The 18,626-nt window shown below is 35.1% G+C and overlaps 1 protein-coding gene across 2 annotated transcripts in view; it reads right to left on the minus strand.

The window, feature by feature from the left end:
• Positions 1–9,708, minus strand: part of GABRB2 (gamma-aminobutyric acid type A receptor subunit beta2) — a 242,996-nt gene extending 233,288 nt beyond the window's left edge. The window contains exons 1-3 of one of the 2 annotated variants that reach the window (XM_051978842.1): positions 9,239–9,708; positions 9,012–9,103; positions 7,868–7,935 (exon numbers count right to left, since the gene is read on the minus strand). In XM_051978842.1, coding sequence (XP_051834802.1) covers positions 7,868–7,935; positions 9,012–9,103; positions 9,239–9,315 — 237 coding nt within the window. In that variant the 5' untranslated portion in view covers positions 9,316–9,708. The remainder of the gene's footprint in view (positions 1–7,867; positions 7,936–9,011; positions 9,104–9,238) is intronic. The other variant, XM_051978843.1, reaches the window with a different exon arrangement.
• Between the last annotated feature and the right edge of the window lie 8,918 nt (positions 9,709–18,626).

Below are 18,626 nucleotides of genomic sequence, written 5' to 3' on the forward strand. Positions count from 1 at the left end.
ATGGAAATAAGCAAATTTCTTTTGCAACTTGACTATAACATTCAGTATTGATGAACTAAAAGTGATTTTTAAAAAAAATCTCCACCAAATATTGGTGATATGGAGAAACAAAAAAGTATAAGCTACTTAGTTCTCTTATTATTTCTGGAGAGTGAATATCATGCTTAAAATTAAATCTAATAATTCAAGTCAGAATATGATCGATATACAATCATAAGACCATGGAGTTAGAACTGAAAGGGACATCTAAAGTTATTTATTTCAATCCTTTCAATGTATAAGTAAAGAAACTGAGACCTAGAATTGCCATAAAGTCAAAGGATAGTAAGTAGTAAAAACAAGAGTCAAACCTAGACTTTATGTACAATACATTTCTACTATATCATGTGGTGTTTCAAACTAGAATTTGGGACAATAATTTCTATAGGAATTAAGATGAAAGTAAGCAATATCACTGTTGAATGGAATAATTAAGGAAGGTTTCGTAGAGACAGTTGGGCTTGAGCAGAAATGTAGAACAACTGAAAGAAATTTGTATGAGTCGATGTCTATAGATGCACAGGCTATAATGCCCAAAGGAAAGCTTTCTGGATAAAAACAAAACACAAATTTGAATAGTCGAAGTTTTGCTTGGCAAGGCTTCCTTTTCCTGATCCCATTTGCACAAACAAAGGTCCAGGGAACATATAGATAATTGAAATCCACAAAATCATAAAATCAAAGGCTTCATAATCTTTTTGAGTTGAGATTTAAAGGAAATTACAAATTCAAAAATGCAAATGCAATAAAGAAATATATTTTTGGCATAGACAAACTATACAAAAGCACAGAGATGAAAGATTGCAGAAGACCCAGTTTGGTTTGATTGTATAATGTGTATGTAAAGTGCAGTAATTTATATTAAGACTTAAAAGATAAAGTTGAAGGACTTTAAATAAAAGATGGATAGTGAAGGATTTTAAATGTCAGAGATTGATAATACAGGTAATAAGTTACTATATTTTACTGAACAGAAGAATAATTTGTCAGACCTATGCTTCAGGAAAATTATTTTGGTAATTTGAGTGGAGTATGGATTAGAGAGAGAAGCTACTTACTATATTTGAGCTACTGGGTAGTAGTATATGAATAGAGAGAAGAGAGTAAATGCAAGAGATATAAAGAAAAAAAATGACAAAACTTGTCAACTGATTTGATATGTGGAAGTAAATGAAAAAGCAAATGAGGCTGACCCTGAAGTTGTAATCTAAATAATCAGAAGTATGATGGTGTCCTTGAAAGAAATGGTAAAAACTGAAAGAGTGGGTGATATTCTAAATGGAAAAAAAAAGTTGGTACATAATGACTTTTAGATGACTATAAGAAATCTGAGAGGAAATGTCCAATGCTGACAATGTGAGTCTAGAATTCAAAAGACAGAGACGTTAGCTAGATATACAGCTCTAAGAGTTATCTACATAGCGATAATAATTAAACCTATGGAAGTTGATGGTGTCACTGAAAATACAGAGACAAAGAGAAGAGAAAATAATCCAGAATTGAGTCTTAAATTTCATCTGTAGAAAGGAACTGGTATATAAATGATGTTCCATCAGATGAGACTGAAGAGTGAACAGTCAGGTAAGTGAAGAAAAAAGAAAGAGCATTACAAGAGAGACAGAGGGGAGAAAGGAGGGGGAGATAGATAGATAGATGGATAAAGAGAGAGAGAGAGACAGACAGACAGACAAACAGATAGAGACAGAGAGACTGAGAGAGACAGAGACACAGAGAGAGAGACAGACAGAGAGGCACAGAGAGAGACAGAGAGAGAGAGAAAGAGAAAGGGAAAGAGAAAGAAGGAGAGAGGGAGGGAAGAAAGTAGAGGGAAGGAGGCAAGGATGGAAGGAGAAGGAAAAAGAGAGGGAAAAGGAGAGGAAGAGAGAGAGAGAGAGAGAGAGAGAGAGAGAGAGAGACAGAGACAGAGAGACAGAGAGAGAGACAGAGAGACAGAGAGGAGAATATTTTGAAGTGCAGGATTGATAATAGGGTCATATATTGTAAAAGACTAAGACAGATGAGTATTAAGAGTATAAGAATATATGAGATCCAGAAAATAGATCAGAGGATCTTTCATTCAGCAGAAAGTAACACTCAAATTAGGCTTTGAGTAAGCGGATTTCTTCTAGTAAAGATGATAAGGGAAGAAATTGACTACCAAGCAATGAACCTTTCAGATATGGCGATTCAAAAGATGAAAGATGTTGCAATAATGAAAGAGAAAATACCCATAAAAATGAAATATTTTTCCTTTTGAAGTATCTTGATACTTAAAAATAAGGTAATATGAAACAAAACTCTCTCAGACTCTTCTGCAATGATGCTAATGCTAGTGTTTATTGTATGTATTATGTGTGTGTGTATGAGTACGTGTCTGTGTGTTGATTAAACAGTTTTGTAAAAAAAAAAAAAATTGGTGATAGTTTACATTGTCAGTTTTAAACAGCTCTTCTAGCAGTAGAAAAAAAAGTAGAAAATTACTATTTTGATCCTTCTGTATTATTTATAACAACATTTGTTTTGCCATCATCACTCTGATTTGCATCATTACCTCTCAGAGCCATAACTAGGAATTCTGGTACCTGGAACAAATAAGACTTTCTCAAATTACTTTTTTTTTTAAAATTAGTTAAGCAGGGAGGAGAAGAAGAGACTTTGTATTTTGAAACAAATTTTCATGGAAATAGGCCAGAGCCCTTTAACCACTCTGTTGGAGGAATTCAAAGATTTGGGGATGGTGAAGGCCCCTAGTGGGCAAATACTCATGGATAGATGAGTATATTGATGATGTGGGGAGTAAATATAAAAGCTTTAGGCCAGACCTGAGATCATCCTCCAAAAAGTTGTGTGCCACCCAGTAATTTTCTATTTTAACTGAATAGCCATGTTAACTAGGTGCTACATACACTAATTCCTATTTAACAAAGAGTTAGAAATGCTATCAGTAAATAGCTTCTAAAATTCAGAATCCTAGAATAAAGGTCCAGTTATCTTTCTCTAATTCTGCAGCTTTGTTGTATCTTATGAAACTTTATAATCTTATAATATTTGCATTTCAAGCAAACTTGAGCAAGTTGTTGGGGATAATTAATAAGTAACAATAAGAGACTCTACAAATATTAGCTAATGTTACTCACAAAAACTCTGGGAGGTAGGTGGTATTATTAAATCTATTCCACAGATGAGGAAACTAAGAAAGTCAGAGGTTAAGTGACTTGCCCAAAGTTACACAGCAACCTTGTCTAAGGTAGGAATTGAACTGAGCCTTTCCACACTCCAGACCTAACACTCTACCTACTATGCCAAAACACTCACTAATCCCCATTATCTAAACTTTTCAATGAAAGGTTAGATAACCATTTATTAAGAAAGTTGTAGAAGGGATTTTTATTCATGTATGGGTTGGACTAAATGGTGTTTAAAGTCTTCCAAATATGAAATTCTATGGAACCTCAGGTCTTTGGCCAGACAACAAAAACAACAACCATAACAACTACTACTATTACTATAAATGGTAATAATAATAATAATGGTGGAGAGTCATCTTTCTTTGTTCCCTGACTCATAGTAAAATACCTTATAGCTAGGTTATATAACAAAAACAAGATAGGACTATACAGGTGTTTGCCAACATTACATAGTGCCAATAAATCCTTATGCAATTTTTTTTTTCCTAAAGAATGAACCTTTCTATATGATAATTCTCCTTAGAATGCCAACAGCCTCAGTCCAGCCTTTTGTTCAAATACTTTCCTGAAGGAGAGCAAGAAAATGGCTATGTACAATACTTACACTGGAATCTGCCATCTTTTTTGATTCTGGCTAACATTGTTGGGTCACTCAATCTGACCTTTTTAAACTAACATATGTTAAAGTTCATTGTTCACACAGCCAAATTCATCCCTTATGAATAACCTTAGAAATATTATACCTTAGGAATGATTAATAGATGCATGCGAATGCATCTGTAATGTGATAACATCATAAACCCTGAATCTGTACTAAATAATTTCTCTTACTTTTCCCAGAAATAAAGCAGTTTTTTTTTTTCCTTTTCTTGTAGTATAGTAAAAATGGCAATTGTTTTGCTTTTTTATTAGAAATCTTTCCTTAAAAGTATAAATTGGTTTCATTTTTGTTTAAAAGTTTTGTTGTTGTTATTGTTGTTTGTTTGTTTCAAGATGAAGAAGAATCAACTTAAATCATTGAAGATGTAAAACAGATGTCACTTCAGTCCCTAATCCTTCTAGCCAATTGTGATTGTTAAATGAACTTTTCCTCAAAGGAGTCAAACAAAATGAACATTGCTAATTTAACTAAGCTATCCAAAAATGTCTTACTTGAAAGCCAAGTGTTCACACTGGAATATATTGAGACTAGCACAATATTCTTAAAAAAAAAAAAAAAAAAATCCTCCATTAGACTGCCACTTGGCTGAGACACTAATAGCATAAGCACCTTCCAAAGTGAGCATCTTTGTCAGCCATTTAAAAATTTGGCCTCTTCCCTTAAATTTATTCCCAGTTTTCAGGATAGACAGAGACTTCTATAATATAAACGCCAAAGATAATTACTAATCAATAGATATCTAACACTTTTAGAACTACAGACTATTTAATCCGAGGAAGGATCATGAGAATTTTGTCCAGCACAGCAGATGAGAAAACAGAGGGCCATATGGGAAATCTTATTTATTCAATGAATTATTAGTAACCCATAAGTAGAAGCTGGGTTTCTAATATCCTTAATTCAGGGCCCTTTCTGCCATATTTTAGGACACATAATTTCTTATTTTATCTAACAGATGATTCAAGAAAAAATAAGATTTTTTAATGTTCATGATTTTCAATTTAAGATGGTACACAAGGAGACAAGTACAGTAAATTAAAGTTACAGCCTTGAAAGGATAGTATATCCCAGCTCTATTTGCAAGATCTTTCCTGAGGGACTAATGATTCATTATTTGAAAAATTAATAAAATAATGTGATCCAAAACACTTTAGATTCAGAAAAAATGCCACAAATACTTTTCCAATTCAAGAAAAATCCTCTCTTCTCATTTCAAAAACTCCTTGGGTCAGAGCAGGATGGGAAAGATTATTATTTGATTGTTTTGTAATTAATAAACACTCCAAAGTTGATTATTTGGTGGACATATGGCTATGTCTGGACTCAGCAAGATTCACCTTCCTGAGTTCAAATCTGGCTTCAGATACCTACTAGCTGTGTAACTGAGCAAGTCATTTATCCCTATTTGCCTCACTTCCTCATTTATAAAATGAGTTTGAGAAGGAATTGGCAGGCCATTCCAGTATCTCTGCCAAGAAAAGTCATAAAAAGTCAGATACAACTAAACAACAACTAAAGATAATCTTTGAATGTAGTAGTCAACTTCTGGCCACTAAATTTACAATTAAAATTAAATGCTAATTTCTATTTGACAGTGGGTTTAATGTTAATTGCAAAATAAGAAATACCCCTAACCTGACACTTTTTTAAAAATACAAAATATTGTCCCATTTACAAGCTGATATTTATTCTAACACCTTTAAACCTTGTGATTTTTTAGTCACACTAAATAGGTCAAGAAATGACACCTCATCTCAGTTGACTGGATATTTTGGCTGGAATATCTTTGAGATATTCTATATCTTTGGCCAGCATAAATTTACTAGGTAGTTGAATATATAATTAAGTAAAATAAATTAAAATTAAAAATTTGCTCTATAATCTAAATTAAAGCTAGTGTATTTTCTTTAAGGTTCTCTCATAGCCCCTTATTTTTGTTTAAATTTAGTTCACTCATTTTTTTTGTAATTTTAAATTTTAATTTCATGAAAAAATTATTCAAAGAACTGTCTAGGCTTTGCTACAGTGTTGTAAGGGGCAGGCAAAACTGGAAAAAAAAAAAAAAACAACTTAGGCCCAAAATACTTCTCTGGCTTTAGCCCTATGTATGTATGTGGGCGTGAATATATGTATGTGTGTGTGTATATATGTCATACATGTATACATATGCATCCCCTCACATGCATACATACATACATACACACACAGACACACAACCCTCTCTTTCTCATTTCATTTCCCCAGAATAATCATGATCTTTAATAGTTTGATTTAAAGTTGTTTAGCCTGAAGGAACACCCACACTAGAAAAGTTTTGATTTGTGCAGTGAAATTTTAGTAGAATTTTTTAAAACTAAAGTATTCCCATAGGAAATAAATTCAAGATCCCTTAGGAAATGTGACTTTTCTGCCCACATTCATCTAACTCCAGAATGTCTGAGGAACTCAGTATTCGGTTTAAGCAAATGGTCTCTTTAGTTGAGAGTTGGTATATAGGGATTACCACTTTTTATAGAATTAACATATAGTTAACAACACATTTTAACAACTTCAGTGACTATTCCATTTTCCTTTCATGATTCAGCAGGCATTTTGCTTATCAGTATCACTTAGAATTGTAATACAATATTTGAAATAAATTCTGGCTGTTTCCTGCTTCTTCTTTCTCTTCCCTCTCCCCAGTTTCCTTTCTGTTTGCTTGATTTCTTGCTTGGGGAAGAGATGATTTACTGTATTTTGAGTTCATAAGAAGTTTTATATGATATGTGATAAAACACTGCAAAACATAAAATTCTATATAAATGCTAGCTATTTTTGTTATTTTCTTAGAAGTAGAAAACTGCCTGATGCCAAAGCTTTAGCTCATCTGATCGATATTTCTAAATTAATTATAAAAACATTCCAAATGTTTCCGCTATTTATGTGGCCAAAACCAGTTTGGAAACAAGTATCACATACTCTTTCAGTCACCACTACTTTGTATACTAAATCCTTCTCTCTATGTCACAAAACTCATTTGCTGGGAAGGCTTTTGGGAATGGGACTAATCCAGCAATTAAATGTGGCTTCGATACCTGGGACTTTCCAAAGTGAGGAGCCACATGTGTAAATCAAACCTTTCTCTCCCTTCCCCCTTCTTCTACATCTTAGATCTGGGACAATGTTATTTATAATATATGCCGGCAGTGTCCCATAGTGGACAGCAGGGGGCACTCTTGCTCGAAGCAAAAAAACCCTTATCTGGGTCCTTGGGTCCAGACTGTCAAGGCTTTCAATGGGAGCTTCCTGTATGTCTGAAGGGGTATGTACTAAGTAGTACGACATTCAATAAATCTACAAGCTTCGGAGGTGAGTCATGATGCAGAAATAAACAGAGAAGGCGCTTGCCTCTGACACTAGGGTACTCAGTCTTGATGGTTATGGGGGAGGGGTGTGTACAGAAGTAGCAGTGCAGGTATCGCATGAAATCAAAGTATGAGGAAATGGCACCAAAAAGCATTCTGTGTTCTAAGAGCACCAGGATTCCGAGGAATTCAAAGGTTTGCTGCACGGTTAGGTCTGTGGTTTATTTTTGTTAAATGCCACCTTCTCCCTCCCAACGCCAACAGAGACTTTGAGAACATCTTCCCCTGAACCTCAGGTAGTCAAGACACTGGAGAACAACATAGCATTCTGTATAGGTGACTGTGCATAGGTTTCCTGCGTGTGTATTTTCATTTTCCTTTATAACAATTGTCTGATGTAGCTTTAAACGAAGCTTCATCCAGGAGCGGGGAGGGGGGAGGGAGATTTGGTGAAAGAGAGAACGGACCCTTTTACCTGGGAGTTTTCCTCTCCTGCACCTAGCATTCCACAGAGAAATGTGACTTTCTCTCGTTTCTCCCACAGCAGACCCTCATCTCTTTCCCCACCCCCAGACAATCAGTAACATCCGAGGCTTCCAGACGGAGAAAGAAGAGAGACAAAACTAAATACTCACCATATTGACTTCTGATACCATATCTATGCTAGCTATGTCTATATTCATGCCCACAGCCACAGGAGGACCTGAAAACCAAGAAGATAGCAAGCATTATGATCTCTTAAGAACTTAATTCATTCTTAGGAAGTTATCTCTTCACTCCATGGTCTCAGCACAATCCTCTCCCTCTTTTCCCTTCCCAACCCCCAAATCTCTATCTCTGAGTCCTCCATGTTAATTTGCAACAGTGAAGATTCTTCAGTTGCCTGAACCTTGGGGGCTTCCCTCTAGGAATGCTTTATATAACATACATACACGTGTTAGGATTGGGTGACAGGTCCCAGATATGTCTACACGTGTGATCACACCAGGATATGAATACACACATATACAAGCCGTCTTAATCAGTTGGTTTACATATTGCCTTGAATATCACCATCATCACCACTTCTTTCTCCTCCTCTTTCTTTTCCCCTCTCCCCTCTTCCCCTCCAAGCAAGTTTTAACTATTTCTGTCCCAAACAAGGCAGAAGCAATGCTGAGTTTGCATCTTTCTTTTAGATACCAGATGATGGCTATAGAGATTTTTCCTCTTTGGGGGGTGGGAGAAAGGAAGGGACTGTTCAATAGGCTGGGAGTGAAGATTGGGGAGGACACTAAAGGAATAAGTCAAGCTTTAAGACCAAAAATAGAAACATTAATGCCTAAAGAAATGGGCAAGTAAAACTCCTCAAAAGTAGGCAGGCATAAGGGGTTAAATACCATCTTCTAATCATTTGTCAGCACATCTTGCCCTCAGGAATGCTTACTGTATCCCAAGATATATTTATACTTTGGACCCAAACAAACCAAACTTATAACACTTACATGTTAATATGTAAGTAATAATGCCAATGAGATTAGGGTATGAAATCAGGTAAGGGGGAAAAAAGAGAGTGACCAGTTACAAAAATCAAATAGTATTCAAGGATCACTTCAAGGCAGTCCTGTGCTAAGGAAATCAAGGAACTTTAGACCAAACTGAATATATAGTAACAGAAAACAGCAAGCAACCAAAAACAATAAAATAAAATAGCGATATTAAGAAAGAGAAAAAGCAAAACTGCAGAAAGGGTTTGGGAATAGTAGCTAAAATATGTTATTTTCAAGAAAACTGAATTACCTCCAAAATCTGGCCTCAGACGAATGTCATAGCCTTTCAGCAGTCTATCCACCGTCTCTTTAACCAGTGACATATTGCTAGGATCATTGGCACTAAAAAATAACAATAAAAGAAAATAGATAAGCTACCAAGCACAGCTTTCTCAAGATCAGCTCCACACTACACATTCCTATTAACTGGCACAGACAGTGATTCAAAGTGAAGAAGAAAAAAAAAGGATCACTTACCTCTGTGCACAGACCACAGCTATTATTAAAAGAAATGTCCAAATCCCAAAGTAACCCTTTTTCCGGACTCTCCACATCCCTATGGTTTTTGATGTGATTTAGGGTTTCACTGAAGAGAAGAAGAGATCCAACTTATTCTGGCCAGTGCAGTAATTCTAATGTGAGGCGCATGCGCACGGCGTACCAAAACATCAAAGGAGCAGCGGTGGCTGCTGGAGATAGAGCAAATTTCCTTGTTAAAAAAAAAAAAAAAGAATTAAAGGGGAAGAAGGAAATGTATCATATATATACAAACATACATATATACATACATATGTATATATATATACATTTTTTTTTTAAGTCACATCACTGGAGCATCAAGAGTAAATTTTGATTGTTGCCCTCGGATTAGGGTAATATAAACTACAATGTCTGGTGAGTTTCGGGAGTTACGGGATAAGACGGTTTTTCTGTTTGTCTATGAGGCTGTGGTTTCTCTCTCTCTCTCTGTCTCTCTGTCTCTCTCTCTCTCTCTCTCTCTCTCTCTCTCTCTCTCTCTCTCTCTCTCTCTTCTCTCTCTCTCTTTAAATTTGCAGAACAAAATCAGGAACAGAGGGAAGAGCTATTGTAGGGAGAGCGAAAAGGGAGGGTAAGGGAATCTAGAAGCCAGGGAGTGCAGTGCCTACATATGTCTTGATAGAAAAGGGAGGGGGAAGGTGTTGCAGGAGGGAGGGAAGAGAGTTTCAACTCCCCCCCTCCCCTTCTGTAAATAGCATTCCCTACCTGGCGAACAAGGGGTACCTAGGGTGGAGGATAAGGGTGGAGGAGAGAGAAGGGAGGGAAGAAAGAAGGGAGTGGAAACGAGGGAGAGAAGAAGCAAGGAGTGGGGACGCTGGGAAACCGGCTAGATTTCTCATGAAAAAAGAAAGGGTGGGGGGAGTGGAATGATAGTTTCTAGGAGCAGGGTTAAAGATTGATTTCTTTTTTTTTTTTTTTTTTCTTCTATCAGAATATGTCTTTCTTTTCCTTTTCCTTCATATCCTTAGAAGTAGGAGCTTTGGGGTCTTGGCATTTCACCACGTGACGCTCCTGGACTGCTTTTCAGGGTTATTTATAGCAGGAAAATACAGAAAAGGGAGAGACAATTTTTAAAAGCCGCTGCGTTTTCGTCAGGATTTCTAATTAATTTTGCCTTAAGTATATACATCAGTGGGACTCTCAAGGGTGAGAGTGGCTGTTACCTGGGTAGGAGATGGAATGGGTGGGTAGAGATATAAAGGGACTCCGAGGGAGGGAGATTTAAACCTTAAAGGGATCAGGGGTGGGTAGGATGAGAAGGATGCATAGTGGAGGTTGAAGAAGCAAGTTCTTCCAACTGGACTTGTCCTAGACAGACAAACGCACTCGCACACCCGCGCGCGCACACACCCTATGTTCCCTTCCCCTTTTATCTTCCTCCTGGGTTTTCAGATTCACTAGAAGCCCCCTTCCTCTTTCCTATCACATTCTGGGACCCTCCCCCCCCCTTTTTTTTCCCCTGCTCCTTCCCCTTCTAAATTCAGAGCAGTGATGCAGGAGATGGCAGGATGACTTCGCTGTAGCCCCGTAGCCCCCCAAAACAGGGGCTGTGCGGGATGACACTGAGACAGGTAGAAGAAAGATAACAAAGAGATTCTCAGAGAGAAGAGCAAAGGAGGAGGGCAAAAAAAAAAAAAAAAAAAATGGGAGCAGGGGTTGAGTACAGCAGAAGAATGGGGAGCAGGGAGAAACTCCCTTGACAGCTAATATCTCCTCTTCCTCCTTTTTTATCCATCCTCTTTCTCCTCCAAAGTCTCTCTCTTCGACTCTAGCTACACATTATTCCCGGGGGCTGGAGTTGGCTCTGATCCCACAGTCCTCTGGAGTTCCTGGACACCTGGGAGGGAGAACTATTTTAATTCTTCAAATAATAAAATATATGTTTTGTTTGCAATAGGAGGAGGGACACAAACAGACAAGGTAGGAGGTGGAATGTGGCTCATGGCCCCAAGAGTGGGCAAAAGCATCTGTGGTGAATGTTTTTTTCATAGGTCTTTAAAACCAAACTGACTCGCCTGAGATTTTCTTCCGGACCTTTTCCCTTCCTTCCCATTCTTGTCTCCCTTGCGGGCAATACTCCGGCCCAGCCAAGTGTTTGGTAAACGATGGGGCCAGCTTCTCAGGCATGCATGCGGCTCACCGTCTGCCAGCAGACACTTAGTTATCTGGCATCCGACTCTTCTCTTCCGGCTCCTATCGGTCTCCACCTCCTTCCCTTAAAAAAAAAAAAAAAAAAAAAAAAACCTCCCTAGTTCTGAGTGCGCGATGAGAGGGAGATGCCAGGCTTTATCCAGGCTTCTAGTGGGCAAGTGCCTTGGAAATGAGCTCAGGGACCGATTTGGGGGAGAATGCATGTGGCCTCATCTGTTGAAATGCAGCTGAACACCAACTTTACTTGAGAGCTCCCTAAAGCCCAGCTTCACTCAGGACCAGCTCTCTTTATGTTTGTGGTCAGTAGGTCAAAACAGGGTAGTGCAAACTCAGAAAAGGCAATAGGGAGGGAATAGCTATCTCTCTTTTTTAGAATGGGAAAGGTGGGAAAGGACAGGACAAGATAAATTTTTGTGTTTACAAATTTAAAGAAAAGAAATTAAAAGACTATATAATAATAAGAGAAAGGCAGATAGGTTAATAATTGGTCTATACCTTTGATGATAGTAGGCTATGGATCTTCAATCTGTGACTTCCCTACCTCTAAAGATCCATCTAATATCTATATCTATCTATCCAGATGCCTTTCTGTAAAGTGGAAGTGACCCTGGGATCTTTTTGAAGGTTATTCTTTAGTAGATGTTACTGAGCTGGAAAATCTTTGAATATAAGTCCTAGGAAAACCAAAGGTATATTGCCTAAATACCAAGTTAACTGTAGTCAAAGAGATCTATTAGAAGGTTCCTCACTAGATAACAAATTCTTTTTTAAGCCAGAGCAAGACATATAACTCTGTTTGCACACATGTATGCATGCAATGTGTATGTATTTATGTATGTATGTATCACGGTCTGCCAGCAGACAGTGTATATGTATATGTGTGTGAAGGAGTGTGTATATATGTATATATGTATGCATGTGGAGGAATTGTTATGTGCATCAGGGAAAGAACAACCCCTAGCAAGAAACAAAGGATCCTTAAAATTTCATTTGAAGTACATACATTCCTATTTTTATGTCTAAAATGTGCATGAGATGTGTGTGGGGTTGTCCATTCACCTACTGCTTGTTTCACTTATTTTACACAAGAAACTTTTCTAAAGAAAAAGATTGGCTTTTTACAAAATTATGTGGGGAGACCTGATAGTTGCAGAATGAGCTCCAAGCAAACCAACTAGTGAGACACATCAATCAGTCATTCTCTAGAACTCACAGACAAGTTGCTTTGCAATTTCATTATTCAAATTATACCTTTTCTCTCCCTTGTCTAACTGGGTCTATGCTAGTTTGGACTGAAAGATTTTTGTTTTACAATTCAATCTTCAGGAAACAAAATAAATAAATAAATAAATAAACAAAAAAAAAAAATCACTCCAACCTTATACTATCCAGCTAAGTATTAGATGCCTCTTATATACACAATATTAATGAAGCTGGGGTACATAATTATAGAACTGCCCTAGTCTATCGCAGCTTCTTTATTGTTGAAACCAAGGGAGTAGGAGGACATTGTGCAGGAATAAAAGACTTTTTTTTTTGGTTACATATCAATAACTGAGTAAAAACATTAATGGACTTAGGGACCTTAAAGTAATTACTTGACTTTATAAGTTTCATTTATGAAGTAATGGAAATAGAAGTTTTAAAAGTAACCCAGACAAGCTATCATTTCACTTAGAAATGAAATGACTGATGGGAAAGGTTAAAAGCTTGAATTACTAAAGGTCTTTCAACTGAACATCCCTTTTAACACTCTCTGAAATCAATCAATCTTAAATATATAGTATAGTTTGGCTCAAAATAGCAAATGAAATTAGTAATGACACAAATGGAACTAAAATGGTAATATGAGAAACTCATCAATGTTATGGCAGTAGGATAATGCTAATTATATTTAGATTCCAATCTCAGGCGCCTGGAATGAAGGGAATATATGAGGTGTTATTAAATAGTGACATTAAAAAGCACGTAGAGAAGGAGTAGGATAATGTGGATGGAAAGACTCCTTTAAAATGACATTATCAGTAAACTAATGTAATAGAGTTGTAAGGTGTAACTTGAAAATTCTGAAAAGATAATTTTTAAATTTCACAAAAACCCTTCCATAAATGAAGTTTGCAATAAGAAGTTTCTTTACAATGTTCTAGAATGAATCATTGAAAATTACTCAAAAAGCCCTTTGCATTTTAACCTTTGGAGTTGAAAACCTTTTTAAAATTCCTGAATTTACTTTCCTGTTTTTCAATAACATTAGTCTAGGGAATCTAATTGAATGTTTAATAATGCTTATGTTTGAGACTCTTTGAAGTTCTTAGGGTTATTTTTCTGAACATCAAAAAATACAGTATAAGATAGCAGGTAAAGAAACCACCGGGGAATGTCCAGAATAATCTGTACAGGCATTAAAATAGCATTGATTGACTCTTCCCTTAAAGATCTACAATTCTTTTATTTGCTTGTATTTTGACACTTTGGGTAAATTTATTTAATAATATTATATTGACCTTTCTAATTTAAAGGCCTATCATTTATTTCTTTTAAGTCTAATATTCTGCCTTAGCTAAAACTTGTGGGCCATTGGAAAATGAATATTTCTTTTAAAATTAGAAATATATTTGAACCATAATTTATAAGGTAAAAAGATTGAAGCTAAATTTGAAGCCTAGTTTGCAGTGTGTCCTTATAGAAGAATTGCCAACTTTGGTTTCATTGTGCAGCAATGGACATGAAGTATCATTTTATAATGCTTTTGGTCATTTTGCCATAAACTATTTATAGTGAATATTGTCAAGACCTCTCCCAAAAATACAGTTGCAGAGAAAGAATCAACAACTTATACAGAAGGTAAGTAAATAGAAAAGTTCTATGAAGAAAGAACCAGGCAAAAACCCTAGGAAACAAATCAACATTCAGTGATTTCAAGGCACAGATGTGCACAGTGGAGTCTGAAAAATAAGTGGGAAAATATGTGTTAGGATAAAACAGTAAAAAGGGCCCATAGATTATACAATGAGACCACATGAGATCTCATGTTAATACATCATTTTGCAAAAATGAAAGTTTTGGAAATTGGCAAAACCTCTATAATATAATGCAGAATGAAGCAAGCAGAATTAGGAAAACAATTATCCAATGATAACAACACTAGAGAGAAAAAAAAAAAAAAAACTATTTTGAAAAGTTTTAGAAACCTGGAAATTGAAGTAATAAACTTCAAGTCCAAAATAATGAAGATAAACCATACCACCTATCTACTGCCAGAGAGGTGATCGTATTAAAATCCAGGAAATCTGCAATTTTGAGGATGGCTTACATGAGAATTTGTTTTGCTGGACTATGAGTATTTATTATATGTTTTGTTCTTTGTGTTTTGTTTGTTTTTGTTTTTGTTTTGAGTTTTGTTCCATCAGTAGTGGAAAAGGGATATAATAAATGTATGACATATTAAGTATAGTACATTATTTGGAATCAGGAAGACATGTCCACATACTGCTTTGCAAACTTACAGGATGATTTTGAGCAAGTCACTTAATATCTTTGAGTCTCAGTTTTCTCTTTTGAAGTAAAATATCAAATGTTTTAAGAATTATAATGTAATTAAAACTTTATTTCACTTGATCAAATAGTGCTCCTGGAACATTATATGCTATTGTTATCTTTATTTTACATGTGATGAAACTAAAGTTGAGAGAGATAAAAATTATTTACTCAGGCTCATGTAGCTAGTAACATTCGAGGAAAGATTTTTTTATTCAAGTCTTTCCAATTCCAAAACCAGCCGTCTATCTATTACACTTGTCTATAAAATGAATAGGCTTTAATAGCTAGTATTTTGGTTGCCTTCCAGATCTAAATCTGTGACTGCATGATTCTTGCGCCATATTTCTTCCTTTTCTTGCCAAGTAAAACAAAGTTTGACATCTGCCCAGCATACTAGTCCTTCAAACAGTTGAAGACAACTATTATATTCCCCATGTCTTATCTTCTCTAGACTAAATACCCCTCAACATCAAATGATCTTCATATGGCAATAACTTATGATCTTCATTATCTTGATTTCCTTATTGTGGACACTAGACAATTTATCACCCCAAACATCAGTCAGGGTCAAGTATAGGGCCACTATTTTCACATCCTTCTCTTCTTGATTCTGAGCATTCTTTTAATGTAAACGACAATATCATCACCACCATCAAGATTAATTTTCTTGAATTCATTATCTCATGTTAAATAATGAGCTTGTAGTCCACTGAAACCTCTTTTTCCCCTAACTTAACCTGCTATGTAGTCATGCCTTTTCTATCTTGTATGAGTGAAATTAATTTTTGGATACAAATATGACCTCCATTTATTGTTATTAAATTTAATTTGATTAAAATCAATGAGGACTAATATTCTGGCCTATAAATTTCTTTTTTAATCTTGAATCTGTCTTTCAATGTGTAAGCTATCTTCCCATCATTTTTTTTTTAATTCTGCAAACTAAACAGGCATCTCTTATTGAGGTAGTCACTTTACCCTGTTTGCCTCAGTTTCTTATCTGTAAAATGAGCTGGAGAAGGAAATGAAAAGTACTCCAATATTTTTGCCAAGAAAATTTCAAATATAACTCATGTACTTAATCTATTCTGTGGATCCACCACTCTGTCTCTTAGCCAATACTAAATTGTTTTGAAAATTACCACTTTGCAATACCATTTGAGATCTGTGTAATTAGGCCACCTAACTTTACCTTTTTAAAAATTTGATTCCTTTGATATTCTTTACCTTTTGTTCTTCCAAATGAATTTTATTATTATTTTTTCTAGCTCAAGTGATTTTTTGGCATAGTTTGTTTGAATTAGCATTGAACAAGTAAGCTAATTTAAATAGACTTATATTAGATTGGACTACCCATGAACAATGAATATTTCTCCAATTTTTTAATTCTTTCTTGAATTTTGTGAAAAGTACATTGCAATTGTGTTCATATATTACTTTCATTTATCTTGGCAGGTAGACTTCTAAGTATTTTATGTTGTCTACATTTATTTTAGATGAAAGTTTTCATTCTATCCTTTGAAGCCGAATATTGTTGATAGTATATATGAAGGGTGATGATATATGTGGATTAACTTTTTATTTCACAACTTTGCTAAAGTTGTTAATTGTTTCAAGTAAAATTTTTATTGATTCTTTGGGATTTTCCAAGTATAGCATTATATCTTCTGCAAAGAATGAAAGACTTGTCTTATTATTGTCTATTCTAATTTATTTGATTTCTTTTTCTTCTCTTATTGTAGAAGCTAATATTTGCAGTACAATACTGAATAATAGTGGTTATAATGAGAACACTTGTTTCACCCTGATCTTATTGAGATGTCTAGCTTATCCCCATTATGGATAATGATTGATGATGGTATTTGATAGATACTACTTATTTTTAAGAAAAGTTCCATTTACTCTTATGCTCTCTCGTGTTTTATTATGAATATGTTTTGCATTTTATTAAAAAAAATCTTCATCTATTAATGTAACCTTCTGGGTGTGTTTTTGTTATTGATATGGTCAATTATACTAATACTTTGCAGTTTTTTGACTATCAAACTAGTCCCGCATGCCTGATATACATTTCACATAGTCATTGTATATGATCTTCCTGATATATTACTATAATCTTCTTACTAATTTTTCATTTAAAATTTTTACATCAATATCCATTAGATATTAGAGATTTAAATTTATAGTTTGATTTTCCTATTTTTGTTCTTCCTAGTTTTAGCATCATCATATTTGTTTCATAAAAGCAATTTGTTTGAATGCCTTTTTTTGCCTATTTTTCTAAATTGTTCATTTAGTATTGACATTAATTAATCTTTAAATGTTTGATAAAATTCACTGGTGACTCCTGGCCCTGGGTTGTTTTTTTTTTTTTTTTTCTTAGAGAATTCATTTTTTTGTTTCTTTGATTTCTTTTTCTAAGGTAGAGTTCCATTTCCTCTTCTGTTAACATAGACAATTTATATTTTGTTAGTATTCATCCATTTCATCAAATGATAATATCTATTAATATACAACTGGACAAAATAGCTCCTACTCATTGATTTAACATTATTTCATTGGTGACAAATTCACTTTTTTCATTTTTATACTGACAATTTGGTTTTCTTTTTAAAAAATCAAATTAATCAACACTTTTCATAAAAATAGATCTTCCTCTCATTTGTTAGTTTAATGGTTTTATTTCAATTTTACTGATCTTTCCTTTGATTTTCAGGTTTTTCAATTTAATGTTTAATTAGAGATTTTTTGCTTGGTTTTTTTTTTTTTTTTTTTTTTTTTTTTTTGATAACTTTTTATTGACAGAGTCCATGCCTGGGTAAATTTTTTACAACATTATCCCTTACACTCACTTCTGTTCTCACTTTTCCCTTCCCTCTCTTCACCCCCTCCCCTAGATGGCAAGCAGTCCTATACAAGTTAAATATGTCACAGTGTATCCTAGATACAATATATGTGTGCAGAACCAAACAGTTCTCTTGTTGCACAGGAAGAATTGGATTCAGAGGGCAAAAATAACCTGGGATGAAAGACAAAAATGCAAGCAGTTTACATTGATTTCCCAGTGTTCTTTCTTTGGGTGTAACTGCTTCTGTCTATCCTTGATCAATTGAAACTGAGTTAGATCTTCTCTTTGTCAAAGAAATCCACTTCCATCAGAATACATCCTCATATAGTATCGTTGTTGAGGTATATAATGATCTCCTGGCTCTGCTCATTTCACTTAGCATCAGTTCATGTAAGTCTCGCCAATCCTCTCTCTATTCATCATGCTGGTCATTTCTTACAGAACAATAATATTCCATAACATTCATATACCACAATTTACTCAACCATTCTCCAATTGATGGGCATCCATTCATTTTCCAGCTCCTAGCCACTACAAACAGGGCTGCCACAAACATTTTGGCACATACAGGTCCCTTTCCCTTCTTTAGTATCTCTTTGGGGTATAAGCCCAGTAGAAACACTGCTGGTTCAAAGGGTATGCACAATTTGATAACTTTTTGAACATAGTTCCAAATTGCTCTCCAGAATGACTGGATGTATTCACAGTTCCACCAACAATGTATCAATGTCCTTGTTTTCCCACATCCCCTCCAACATTCTGAATTATTTTTCCTTGTCATTCTAGCCA

The sequence above is a fragment of the Antechinus flavipes genome, chromosome 2 (genome assembly GCF_016432865.1).
Source record: "Antechinus flavipes isolate AdamAnt ecotype Samford, QLD, Australia chromosome 2, AdamAnt_v2, whole genome shotgun sequence".
In the NCBI taxonomy this organism is placed as follows: Eukaryota; Metazoa; Chordata; class Mammalia; order Dasyuromorphia; family Dasyuridae; genus Antechinus; species Antechinus flavipes.